This window comes from Triplophysa rosa, linkage group LG21 (genome assembly GCF_024868665.1).
Source record: "Triplophysa rosa linkage group LG21, Trosa_1v2, whole genome shotgun sequence".
In the NCBI taxonomy this organism is placed as follows: domain Eukaryota; kingdom Metazoa; phylum Chordata; class Actinopteri; order Cypriniformes; family Nemacheilidae; genus Triplophysa; species Triplophysa rosa.
The window spans coordinates 8,075,219-8,089,280 of NC_079910.1; the positions used below are offsets into that span (position 1 = coordinate 8,075,219).

Genomic DNA, 14,062 nt, shown 5'->3' on the forward strand with positions numbered 1-14,062 from the left:
TATATACATACAGTATAAATTATGTGCAAATATTATTGCAATTTGTTGACATACCCTTGCATTTTTATATTTCACTCAACCACATTTCAGTGTTTTATCAGTAAAGTTCTGTCCTGACAACATTCCAGATTAGACTTCCTCTCTCTGATTCTCTTTTATGCTGTGTTTCATGGTCGGGATGCAGATGTGTTGACTGGCAGCAGCACAGCGATATGCCTGACTGTCAGCGGCCCTATATGTTGCGGTGGCTTAATGAAAGAATCGTCCGCCTTCATCCAAACGCTTGTGGTTGTTCTGGCTTCTCCAGCAGGGTGGAGGAAACTCAGTCTGTCATTATTTCTAATACCATTTCTTTATTTTTTCGGATATTAAGTAAATAAAGAAAAGGTTCTGGGGTTGTGATAACACACAGATTTAACGCTGTGTTACGCCACTTTCTCAGCGGTTACTGTGGATTTAGGCCGTATGACTGAACAGAGAATCTTGTGCTTTCAGTGGTGGGGATCATTTTTAAAGGAATGGGTGTGCTTGCACATTCATACAGTTGATTTTAGTTGACGTGCTTTAGACATACCATGTCAAATCATGTTGTGGTTGTGCAGAATGATTGATGGATCACAAGTGAAGCTGTGGAATACCCTATGGAAGATGATCTTATTATTGCATACACAATCTAAGAGCGTTTAAAATGAGTAGTTTTCAGAAAATGAAAATAATGAAAATATAAACTTTATTGTGCTATTAGACTATATGAAAACAACTTTTTCTAAGCTGAGCTAAAATATTTCATTTGATCAACGTTGTTTCTATCAAAGCCATCATACAATAATAAATACTTTTCATTCACAATATAAAGATGGTATTCAGTGCATTTAAAACAAATGTCAAGAGACAAGGAAAATTTTGACAAATACATTGTGGCTCTAAGATGCATAGCCCCGTTCAGATCATTTATGTTTTCATCCAGCTGTGATGTCACAACTGGCTGAAATTACTCCAGATATCTCAATATTGATAGTGTATTTACCCCGTTTCAGATTTCATCATCTCACATTGCAAGTAGCATTCACATAAATATATAGATCATATCTATTTAGAATATTTACAACATTTTGGTCATGTTAGCTGATATACAAAATACAGTTTTCATAATTGTGGCTCTTTCAAAACCATAAATGTGAACCGTTTGTCCACTTTAAACTAGGTAGTAGAGCTTTTACAGGATTATCTTTACACACTTTTCCCACTTCTCATTTGTATGTTCTTTTTACAGTGTAGGTCTGTGTTGGACAACTTCCGAAGTCTTCAGTTCTCTCTGTAATATTGAACGTCTGTCTGTCAGAGCCAAATCGGCAAACGTTTGTCTGTGTAGTGTACAGACAGAACATTTAATCAAGTTCAAAGTCAATCTCGGGTCAATCTGAAGTTTCTCTTCCCAATTCTTTTCCTTCAGTACAATAACATGGTATACCACATAATAATAAATGGCATTAAAAATGGCAAGCGACTCGAAGCCATGACGGGAAGCGTGGATGATCCAAATGGGAAATCACGAGAGGTTGGGCTGAGTTCGGGATTCCACTACATAGTAATCGGAAAAGGAAGCCCCGTCCCTTGAGAAGCACTTTACACAGTTTTATGTACGATGAGTAGGACTGCAGCTAAAGAAAACAACATGCTCAAATATTTTAAAGAACCGCCCTCTTGTTAGAGTTTTGAACTGCATGGTTTATGAGAGAGCATGCTTGTGGTTCCTTGACCACAGGAACATCTGTCAAACTGTGTCCAGTACGACTGTGTGCACTGGGTCTAATATAAAACTTTCTAGCTTCTATGTGCCTCAAAGTATCAGAAAAAGTGTAAGAGCTTGTAGAACCTCAAGACTAGCGGTACCCTCATTTCAAAGTATTTTTAGACTTTGTCTACACAAACATTCTGTGCCGCTTTATGCACAGTAGTTCACATTTCCAGATTGAAGCCAAATGCTGTAGTAAAATTTTGGGAAAATGTCACATGACCATGTTTTTTTAAACGCCTACCATCAGCTGACAGTTTTACACATGAGCAAAAATGTTTGAAGAGGGCTCCTAAAAACTTTTCTCAGTAGTTAACACGTTGAATGTACTTGCTTATTCAACCAACAGCTTTGTGTTGAGTCTTGACAACCATTGATAGATAGTTCACTTAAAAAAAGAAAAAAATCTGTCATCATGTATGTCTCACCCTCATCTTTCATTATATTCTTTGAAAAAGACAGAATGTTAAAGGGATATTTCACCCAAAAATCTCAATTCTGTTATTCATTCTCATGTCATTGAAAACACGCATATGACTTTTTCTTCTGTGGAACATGAAAGAAGATATTTAGAGAAATGTGTCTTGTTAATACAATGAAAGCCAAAGGGACCCAATTTGGGTTGTTTGGGTATCAACATTCTTCAAAATGTCTTCTTTTGTCATCTGCAGAAGAAATAAAGTCATATAGTTTTGACATGACATCAAGGTGAATAAATGATGCAAGAATTCTCATTTTTGGGTGAACTGTTCCTTTAAGGATTGACAGCCTCAGTCCTTATTTCAGTGTATGAGCAAAAAATGATGTTCTACAGACTTCATATGGATTGAAATGTGATGAGGGTGAGTAAATAATCAAATAATTTGACATTTTTATGTAAACTAACGCTTTAACACCTGTTCATTCTCTCTTATAAAACCTCCAGTTCTTTTTCTCACTTTCTTCTCCTCAGAGACACTGATGGACAGTCTGTGTACTGGTGCAATTGAGGCAGCTCACGTGACAACACCAGTGGAAAGTACAATGGCATCTTTCTGTCACCTGCTCCGTTCGAGTCTTGTATCCCCGTCCACAGCACAGCAGCTCGCATCCGTCCAGTGCAGGAGATGAACTGTTACAGGTGCGTCCCGATGTGCCGTGCGTGCCTGTTTTTCCGTTATAAGAACAGAAGTTGGGCGACTTTTCAAAGTAGACCAGGTCCCTAACGGAAGGGAGCTTGTGTGCTGCATTTTCTGGCTCCAGGTGGCGGGGGTCGGCTCGATGAGAGGCACGATTGCTGCCTTTGTTGGCGTACACCACTCGGGATGCGCCATCAAAGCGGTCCTTCAGAAAGTCTCCCACCATACGGAAGCTCGGAAGCCTCATCCAGCAGGTTCGCACAGTGCAAGACCCAGACATCCCGTGACATTTGCACTCCTGCTGCATCTCTGATGCAACTGTCTGTGGGGAGAGAAGATAAAATAGGTAGTACTTTATGTTTAATACAATAACAACCAGAGCAAAAATGCCATTCTTTGGAAATTCTGCACATTTTTGTAATCTAGATGGTTACGTGTGGTTGTAGGGTTCCTTACTGTTCTCCCTGCCTCATTGTTGTGCAGGTTGGTCAGATAGCGAAGATCTCTGCCCTTCTCGCTGGAATCCACAAACTCTCGTCCAAACATCCTGCCAAATTCCACATTGTCGCTGCAGCCTCCCCAGTGCCAGTCTGGGCCTCCAGGACCTCGGCGCCGGTAGTCACAGGTGCAGGACTCAATTGCCCCCTTGGAGCAGGACCGAGCCACAGCGTGTGTGATGCCTGCACTTGTGATAGCAAACACAAACGCAGTCTCACGGCAACCTATAGCAAAACAATAAGCACAATGTTCTTCAATGTACTAACACATGTTTCTAGCATTCTGTCTTTCTATCATGTATGTATAAGATTTGAGGTCAAAAAGTTGGTTAAAAATTCCACTCATGACCACTGAAAAATGAGACATGCTTACCACGATTGACAATTTTGCCAAAGACATTGGGGCTGTGGGTGGTCGGACAGTTCCAGCGCCGGTTACGAAACTGCCATTTGCATTCCTTGATAGCTGTATGGAGGCCTGCAGCAATGGCGTGTAGGATGCCAGGGTTTTGCCTGATCAGTTTTCTCTGTCGACGGTTAAGCAGTGCCAAGCTGGGGTCCAGTACCAGCTGCACATTTTTGGAGTTGGTGAGATGATTGCCTGAGGATGCCACATTCACAATGCCCCTGGTGCAGAAAAAGCAAAGAAGACACTCATTAGAAATAGTCTATAAAATGAAACTTTCTCATCTCCTAAAAGGGATGGTACAGCTTTGTTGCGAGAAAACAATAACAGACATTTGAAAATATTTAGAATGAATAACAGTGAAATATATGGCGAGATGATGCTGGAGTAGGCTACAACAGATGCTGTAAGAATAATTACGTAAGTTTCTTTATGGTGTTAATAATGTAGGCTACTGTACGTAAAAAGCAATAAGACAACAAAAAATTGTATTCTACTTATATATAAATAAATAGAAGAAGCTGCACATCGTAGGTAGTGAAAGATCATTTGTTGTATTTTGTAACGCGTATCTTTTCACTTAAACACGTTCACCGTCATTAGTTCGTGTCAGCTTTGGCTCATGTCGTGTGTAGTCTACACACTTTTAAACTGCTCCGGAGTGCTCAGCACATTACACGAATCCAACTCTGAAAACGGCCTGGAAAGGAACTGCTCTTAGCCATAAAATAAATCCGCATTTAATTTATCCCACATTGGATCGAAAAATCTTGTCCCGGGTTCAAGCCACACTGTCAAAATGACAGAGAGAGAGAGAGTGTGTGTGAGAGAGCGAGCAGTACGGAGAGACAGATTTACTGAGATTAGCTATTTATTTGAGGTCTGATTTTGATTTATAATCTCTTTAGGAAAAAAGTTTCACGTTAGTTTAATATTTATGCATTTATTAAATAAAGCTGATGAATTGTAATGCAGCTTATCCTTCGCCTCATTTTCATGTTTACCAACACAAACATTTACAGTTTGTATTTCATTAATGGTATTATACAATTTTTGCTTGTCTAAAGATTAAATTGACGTTTAAATAATTAATTTTATTCTTATGCAGTCTTGTGTGGACAGACTTCGTCAACCAAATATTTGTATTAATATATGTTTAAATGTAAAAAGGACACTTGTTGGCTAAAAAATGGGAACTAAAACCTATATATTTTACTCTATATAAATAAATAATATACTTAAACATGTATATAAATGATAGGAGTGATCTTACCACCATCGGCCGCTGTTGTTCACTGCCCCTGTGCCAGTGAGTGAGGACACCAGCAGAACACATGCCGCTTTAACTGCGAGAAGCAACGCGAGTACCCGCATGATATCTAAATGAGAGGGTTTTTTTTTTTTTTTACAAATTAACATAGTGCAAAAACAATCGTTTCCTACATTATAGCAGTTAATATTTATTCAGCTCTCAAAAGATCTATGCGGTAAGATCAGAGCATTTTAAATTGTAAAATTAATCATTAGGTCTACAGATTATTTATAAAAGTAATTTGTGAATTGCACTGGTATAATTAGTAAAAAAAATTAATTCAATAATATTTTTGTCAAATAGATCTATTGACAATTTACTAAAATATGAAAGCCATCTTAAATATATTTCTTTTAAATTCTGTAATCGTCGATACATGTGAATCTACATGTGAAATCACTAAAAATAACCAAATATGCAACTGAAATGAGATAAAAATCTATTAGAATAAAAGCTCTACTTACCACTCCACATTCCAGTGCCACTGACAGTAGGTACAGGATAATGTTTCTTGAGAAATATTGGTTTGTATCTTGACAGATGAGACTTGCCCGAATGCTCTGAGTCACAGCAAAGGTCCTGAATGGGAAGCAACTGCTGCTGCAGCTCTTACAGTCTGTGTCTTCTTAGTGATGCTCTGCTCAGAGCACTGAGCGCGTGGGACAGTCCCGTAGATCTGATCCCCTCGGTGACTGATAGGCGACACATTGTTCACTTATTGAACGCTACAAGATGAATAAAAAAGGGATTTGCTGCTCTCATCTCCCTCTGTTTTTTTCCTCTCTCCTTTGGAGTGGAACTGAATGGAAGGATAGCTTAATTCTTCTCATTGGTCACAATGAATGCAGGAGGCAAAACCCGACATAAAGGACAGGAGATGAAGAAAAGATCCGTTATACGCGCTATATCATTTTGCAATCCTCGTCTAGAGATTCCACAGATACATTCAACCGAAATCGTAATAAAATTCAGACCTTCTGCTGCGTCTTCCATATGCAGCTGAGCAGAATTTATTCCCTCTCATTGCAGTGGGTGTGTTTGTACAGTGCACGCTGCATGTGTCTCCTGTGCCTTCTGCGTGGTGTCACGACAGTTACAGTAAAAGGAGAATATAAAACATCTAATCTGGCCTTTTTACACGGACTCACTTAACTGCGTCTCCTCCCTCTCGCGCGTAAAAAAATGTTTTCGAGGATGTCCATTTGCTCCGCGCTCACTCCTTTTTCACACTTACAATAAAGTACATCAGTTTATTCACATCTATAGTCGTGGCTGGAAAATTCTTAGTATTATTTTGACAAACAAAGAGAATACTAAAGTCATTTATGGCTGTTTTAGTTTGTCTTCTTAAATGCTGCCCATATAGCATCATTCGTCACATGCCATAACACATTCAGACAGATGAAGAACGAATAAATAAAGACGAACAATTGTTATGATAAATAACTCAATAAATGTATACAGAAGTTTTGATATGTGATACCAAAATAGGAAAAAGTTCAGATAAAACTGTTCACCATCTGGACTGCAGACCTCCCTTGAACGCATATGGTCAGTAAAGCCATGGCACGATTCAGATTATATTTTCCTGTCAGGTTTTATAGCCACATTTATTTTTTGCCTCATTTGCACAAGGAATTATGCGCAATAGCCAACTATTAAAAAACTCATTTATGTGTTTAGGTGCAACGCACATTTAGGGCGCGATGAAAGAATTACGCATTCGCGTATAGAGAAGAAAGGGGAGCACTTTTTCTGATGATTTGAAGCAAATGGCTAACTGAAGGAAGTGCGCTTTTGTTAGTGGTATTTAAGGAAGGCTGCTTTGCTGAGCTTAGCCTGATCTTATACTCTTGAAGGATCTTAAACAGGTTTTCCTGAAACACTCATGCGATGCGGTGCAGATTAGCTGAAATCCGGTTAAAGGGACGCCTTTTATATACAAATCAACTTCAAATCACTTTTTAAGCCACTTAGATATACACGCCATGGTAAAATGCTAATGCACTTTTCGTTGCCAGAGCTTAGGGAAAGGAATAGAGGCGATTAGCTCCGATACAAGAATTGATCTTCTAGAATAGAGGCGATTAGTCCAAAACCAAGACTTGTTGTCAGTATTTTGTGGTAAGAATGGTTAAGGGTGGATTTAACTCAATTTCATGACATTAATCCAACTAGTCTCGGGTAATTCTACTACTGTTAATGATAATATTAATAAAGATAATACGCAAGATGTTCCTATAGGGGCAGTTAAAGAATGTTGTACACCTGCTGCGTATAGTGCATAATTGACCAGTGGTATCCTGACCACCAGCAAGATAATCCCTTAATCTTGTAAACTGCTAATGCATCAAATATTCTGGTTTATTCATACATTCAACTAGTACTGTGTTCAGAGAACAAAGTTTGAATATCTTGTCACAACATGGTGTCTTTTGGGGAAACCTTAATACAGCCGCCAGAAAGAATATTTTACGAAAACACTGACAGCTTGTCTATTGAACAAATTTATTATGTGCATTATGCATAGTCTACAATTTGTTGGCCCACGATGTAATTGCGTATCAATTTCAACGTCGCGCGGTTTTCACTGAAAATGAGCTTTGACAAAAGCCCCTCAATCATGGTCACTTATCAGACTAATTATACGCAAAAACAGACGCGTGTAGACAAACAATCGAAATAAGTCCATTTTTCAGCAATGCTCTAGGCTATTTCCATCAGGCTGAAAGCAACAGTGCTCTAAACCATTCTCATTAAGAGTGTCGAGGAAAATGATGAATGTTAGCCTAATTAAAATAAAACGTCACCATAGCTGCGTGGATGAACTGTTGAACTGATTTGAATGGGAGGATGGGCGAACACATGAACGCGCACACGCATATCTTATTGTTCAAGAAGATGCGCACGCCTGCCTGCTGCTGCCCTGTTTATTGTAGCCTATGTGAATGATTTTGACTTTCGTTTAAAGTTCAAATAAAACAAATATATAGGCCTAAGAGCAAAATGTTCCATCAGTTGTGCAGTTCATAATAGGTAGTGTTCTGTAAACAGTAAAAAAAAGCGATTTAAGCGATAACTAAATCCAAAACAAGACATGCAAAGAATGCACAAACTATAGATGCTAAGTAGGCTAATATTTAACAAATGACAAGTAGAACAACGCAGCAGGCCTAATACAGAAAGTTGCAGCACACCGGCACAGGTGTATTGAATGTGTATTGCGCAATAGTAGAATATAGTGTACCAATAATTATGTACCAACAGTACAGCACTTGTACTTGTGGTTCAATACATTTCTTTACTCTAAATATAGTCAATGTCATTCTGTCAAATCTCTAAAGTTGGCTATTTTGGTTTATTGTTTATTTGTGCATAGCGAATTTATGAAGCCCATTCAGCATAAATAATACCGGTGCGGATGACGACGATCACATGCAATTTCAGGAATTTGGATATGCGAAAGTTTGACAGGTCTTTTTCCTTCTTGTTTTAAAATAAGCGCCCATAGGCGGCGTTTGCCCACCCTAACTGCGCCCCCTCCTCCTCGGTGACATATCGCTCCCGTCCCAAACTTCATCAAATGCTGCTCGCTAACTCTCCCAGCTCCTCACAGAAACAATTGAAGTCATCCGTACCTTACAGTTCGTCAAGAGATCAAACAGGTGTTTTAATGTCCCGTCGAGACAGGCTTTCAACGAAATGGAGTTATTCCACGGACAGTGTTTGGGACGAGTCCTGATTTTGACTGCTGCGCTTCTGTCACCTGCGTTCACGTAAGTAGAAAGGTATAAGCGCTTTATGTCTGCTGTTGCCTTCTCATAGACTTAACTTTTTCATTTAAAAGGCAGTTATATTAATGCATTATCGAATTTTACTCGATAATTATTTAAAAAAGCGTTTAATAGGCTATACAAATCCCAGGCAGCATAAAGTTGTTACGCAACGAACACTATAAATAAATGATTATGTTATAGCAATTTTTAATTGACATTAACACATCTATTAATCGTACTATACTTACATTTACAATTGCGAGCAAACATGCTCCACACTCAGACTCGAGCTCTAATGAAAAGCAGTTATGTGTCAGAGAATGGTTGGTTATGAATGTTCTTTCACATTTCTCAATACTGAGACCGTCTTTGGGTACAATATATTTAATAACAACAGTATGTTAAGCTTTGGATATAATATTTCCCAGAAATCTTTTCCATACTCATTTTCTCATCAGATTATTATCAGGCATGCCAAGACACTGATAGGAAACAGAGCTTTTGAATATTCATGTATGGCTTATATATGTCTCCTGCAAGGTCACAGGCACAGCCTTGTTTGAGTGTCAGGGCACCTGAGTGTTTTAATGACACATTATATGCATATATTCAAAATAATATAACTTCTGGCTAAAAACGATTGAGAACGATTGGAATTTGTCACGTTTTTGCAATACTTCATTTTTTTTATTTATGGCAATTTTTTAAATAAAAGTTTATGTTAAAACGTGTGTGCAGTAAGCCAGAAGTGGTTATATTATTTCAATATGATACTACAATACATCATTGATAAATGTACTGTAATAAGAATTTATCACTCATCACCATGCCAGAAAGAAGATATTTTTCACATGCACATCTTTTAAACAAGACCAGATGAGATGGAGTCACAGCAGCCTTTTACAATATTTACTTCATAATGATATCATTGCTACAAAGTTAATTATCTTTTTTATCAGGGTCCTGGGCAGTGACAGCCTCGGCCTGAAGGTGGCAGGAGAGCCAGTGCTTACCCCCAATGCAGTGTGTTTGCGACTGGCAGGCCTGACCAAAAAACAGATGCGTCTGTGTGTGCGCAGCCCTGATGTCACAGCCTCTGCTCTGCAGGGCATTCAGGTTGCTATTCACGAATGCCAGCACCAGCTCAAAGACCAGCGCTGGAACTGCTCCTCTCTGGAGAACCATGGCAAGTTGCCCCATCAGAGTGCCATTCTCAACAGGGGTGAGTAGATGGCAAAAGGGGCATGGGAAGTGCTGAAGTTGTCGAGAGCCAATATAGTCATAATCCGGGCATTGAAACGCTACCCAGAGTATGCATTGGCCAAAGAAGGAAAATATCAGCGTTGAGTCATTGTTTAATGTAATGGAGCCATTTCGTTTCCACCAAGGAAAACATATTTTATGAGATTTTAGATAAAGATCATTATCTCACGTAGATTAATATCTCTTCACCTTCCCTGTGTTTTTATAGAAAACAGTTTCTTTTATTGACAGCATTTTTTCGGTGTAAACGCAACGATTTGCTCTTTCGTCCAGGGTTCAGAGAGAGCGCCTTCTCGCTTTCTCTGCTCGCTGCAGGTGTAGTGCACTCGGTGGCTTCGGCTTGCAGTCTGGGTAAATTGCGCGGGTGTGGCTGCGAGGCAAAGCGACGCCTAGACGATGACAAAATCCGTCTAAAGTTAACCCAGCTCCAGCTTCAGACGTTTCAGAGGAGTGGGATGAACGTAGCAGGTGCAGGAGAGAACTCACCTGAGTTCAGTTCACTCCGCAGTGGACTTCCAGACAGTTTAGGCTCCTCCCACCCTGTCAATCTCCTCAAACCCTTACCTGATGAAGTGTCAATGCTGCAGGACACCTGGGAGTGGGGAGGTTGTAGTCATGATGTACGTTTTGGTGTACGGTTTTCAAGGGACTGGTTGGATTCCAGAGGATATCCACGTGATATACACGCCCGTATGCGGATCCACAATAATAGAGTTGGCAGACAGGTACTTGTGTTTAAACATCCTTTTATCAAAAATGACGGCCTCACTCATTTTGGGCAATAAGCATTTGAAGAGAATGCATTGCTAAAAATAAAAAAAGTATTTACTTATCTTCATATTGTTACAACTCAATTTGAATTTGGTGGTATGCACCCTATAAGATTCCCATCTTCTTATATGCTCTGGAACATGGAATGTTCACCCATAATCAAAATTCTTTCCTCATTTATTCGCCCTCGTGTTGTTCAGACCTGTATATGACTGGAACAAAAGATATTTTGAGAAATGTCTCAGTGGTTTTGTGTCCATACAATATAAGTCAATGGGGCCTTCTTTTGTGTTCTGCAGATGAAAGAAAGTCTGCAGGTTTGGAAGGAAATGAGGGTCAGTAAATGATGAAAAAAATTTCAATTTTGGTTGAACTGCTTTAAGCGTGAAAAAATTGTATGACTTTATATAAGCATTTTACTTTAGACAGATAATTTATCCATGAATAACTTATATCAGACAGATTTTTTCGTCTTTTCATTATGGTTTTCGCCTTAACAGGTAGTTACTGACAACATGAGAAGAAAGTGCAAGTGTCATGGCACATCCGGCAGCTGCCAGTTCAAGACCTGCTGGTATGTCTCTCCTGAATTTCGGCTTGTAGGATCACTTCTGCGAGAAAAATTCCAAACTGCCATTTTCATAAACTCTCAGAACAAGAACAACGGTGTATTCAACTCTCGTGTTGCGGAGTCCACCGGCTCGGAGCAGGTCAGAAGCCGGCGGCGAAGCATGTCGCGTGAGTTGGTCTACTTCGAGAAGTCGCCGGACTTCTGCGATCGTGAGCTGGCGGTGGATTCGCTGGGCACGCAGGGTCGAATTTGTAACAAAAGCAGCCCCAGCATGGACGGCTGCGGGTCTCTATGCTGCGGTCGTGGACACAACATCCTCAAACAGGCACGCAGTGAACGATGTAACTGTCGCTTCCACTGGTGCTGCTACGTGCTCTGTGATGAGTGCAGGGTCACAGAGTGGGTTAATGTGTGCAAATGAATATGTCCAAAGCCCTTATTGTAACAAGAATCTCTACACTGTCACACTAAATGTGACCGCCTGTGTGTTTTGCTCTCACAATGCGCTTATCCATTTCTCTCCTTCCTTTAACCTCCATCATCTGGGATTAATTTGTGTTGTGTTGCTGTTGTTATTCTTGATATGCCAAGTCAGGGATTGAAGGAGGTGACTCATGTCATTTGTTTTCTCTCTTTCTTTGGAATCTTCAGGCGCTAGAACCAAGCAAATGCCCCAAATGCCATCTGCACTTCTCAAAATACAGCAGGAGAAAATAATTCATGCAAAATACTGTATAGACATTACTACGGTCTGCCTTTTTACATTTTGAAAAGTGCACGTAATGTATATTCCTTGGCTTGACATTTATGTTGTAATTGTTTTGGATGATAAAACAGCAGCTTAGTTGGGCTGAGGTTTCCAACAACGCTCCATCTTCCAAAAATCTTTACCCACTTAGATCACAAAATATCAATGAGAAGTGGTGGTAACGCTTTTTAGGAGTCTTGGGACAAAGAATGTTCCTTGCACAGTGCTCTGATTTTGGTTGGATTTTTATGAAAACCAGGCCAATTGAGAAGTTGATATGCTGCGTAACCCCATCCTAACCCCTACAGAGGCTGACCAATCACAGCGGAGAGACTGGAGAACACTTGTGCCTCCTGTGGATTTTGTGCAGCTGATTGGAAACAGTCACATCTCATAGAGGAACTGGTGAACAATATCGGATGCCAGATGCCTTTGATGCGATGATGGAAGACATATTCTCAAGTCCTACGTTTAATTGTATTTAAACAGCTGCCATCGTAGCTACAATCATATTCATCAAACTGCTGTTTACGATTTTTAACCTTTTATTGTTTTGTGCGGCCAATGCTTAGGAAATCAAATTAATTATAAAGATAAATTAACTTACAAGCATCACCTTTATGGAGATTGTAGAGAATGTATTATTGTAATATGTTGTACAATGTATAAAGCCTTACTTTTTTGTAAAAGATATCTTGCTTGGTTTATTGTCTGTGTAATTAAATTGGCTTTAGAACCAGGAACGACCTTCTAGTATTGAGCGAGACCATAGATTGGGGTATTACATATAATTCTTCTCTTCTGGAGGATTCTGACCTCTCATTATGGGCAAGAGGGATAGGGCTTTCTTAAAGAGTTTTATAAAGCAGATTGAGGCAGGAACCTGTCTTGAAGGGATCAGCTGTCCAAAGTTGACAGCCTGTTGAGACTGCACCATGTGGTGCTGAGGTCTGTTTGTCCTTGTCTGTGACTTAACTCGACACAGACATGCTGTTCTGATGTCTAAGCTGTGTCTGAGTGCTTCAAGGGGGTTGACTAAAAGAACATCTTAGAGATAAACATGAGTTTTATTCACAAATGAAGATTTTCTATGCCGGCAGAGTAAGTAAAAGAGTGGTGTGGAATCATAACTTCTGGTTTGCATTTCTTTATCATTTCACCCTGGAGCCGCTGCAAAAGAGAATTTCCTGTCGCTGTTTTTCCCATGTGTGAGACAGAAATTGGACAGGCAAAGACCCCCCCACAACAAAATGCACTGCAGCCAATCACACATACAAAGAAACACACTGACAGCATCAGGAGTAATGACAACCAGATACTACAGTTAAGAGAGAAGGGCACAGATACACTGTGAAGAGGCAGGCAAACTGTCCAGCAGATCGACAGACAGACATATAGATATATATGTAAATATGTATATACTGCACATGCATCAAAAGTGGAAAGAGGAAAAACAGCTGGAAACATCTGCTTCTGGGCTCCCTGTCCAGCTTCCCCTTCCATTTTTGATGTGGCATGGAGAGCGAAAGAGAAAGGGAAAGAAAAAACAAGGAGCCAGCTACCCAGAACATCAAAGCCCTTGCCTAAATGTGCAAGCCCTCATTAGTTCTGCAAGCCTAACCAAGCCGACTTATGATTGTGTTTGCTGGGGTTCACTTTGGCAAACACTTCAGAGGAGAGGCTCCTTTAAATTATACCTCCCACCCCCCAGCCCAGCTCTCCTGCTTCCACTCCTACCCACTGTAGTCTCCTCTGCCCACCCCATAACCCTCAAAACTCCCAATGCACACAAACACAGCGTTCCC

General features: G+C 39.9%; 2 protein-coding genes across 2 annotated transcripts; one reads left to right on the forward strand and one right to left on the reverse strand.

The window, feature by feature from the left end:
• Positions 1 to 642: 642 nt before the first annotated feature.
• Positions 643 to 6,093, reverse strand: wnt1 (wingless-type MMTV integration site family, member 1). Its single transcript, XM_057319203.1, has 5 exons — positions 5,593 to 6,093; positions 5,090 to 5,195; positions 3,784 to 4,037; positions 3,370 to 3,635; positions 643 to 3,235 (listed from the first exon to the last, which is right to left on the reverse strand). The coding sequence occupies exons 1-5, from the start codon at positions 5,600 to 5,602 to the stop codon at positions 2,744 to 2,746; spliced, it is 1,128 nt and encodes a 375-aa protein (XP_057175186.1). The 5' UTR covers positions 5,603 to 6,093; the 3' UTR covers positions 643 to 2,743.
• Positions 6,094 to 8,719: 2,626 nt separating this feature from the next.
• Positions 8,720 to 12,923, forward strand: wnt10b (wingless-type MMTV integration site family, member 10b). Its single transcript, XM_057319526.1, has 4 exons — positions 8,720 to 8,904; positions 9,864 to 10,126; positions 10,441 to 10,892; positions 11,439 to 12,923. The coding sequence occupies exons 1-4, from the start codon at positions 8,831 to 8,833 to the stop codon at positions 11,928 to 11,930; spliced, it is 1,281 nt and encodes a 426-aa protein (XP_057175509.1). The 5' UTR covers positions 8,720 to 8,830; the 3' UTR covers positions 11,931 to 12,923.
• Positions 12,924 to 14,062: the final 1,139 nt, after the last annotated feature.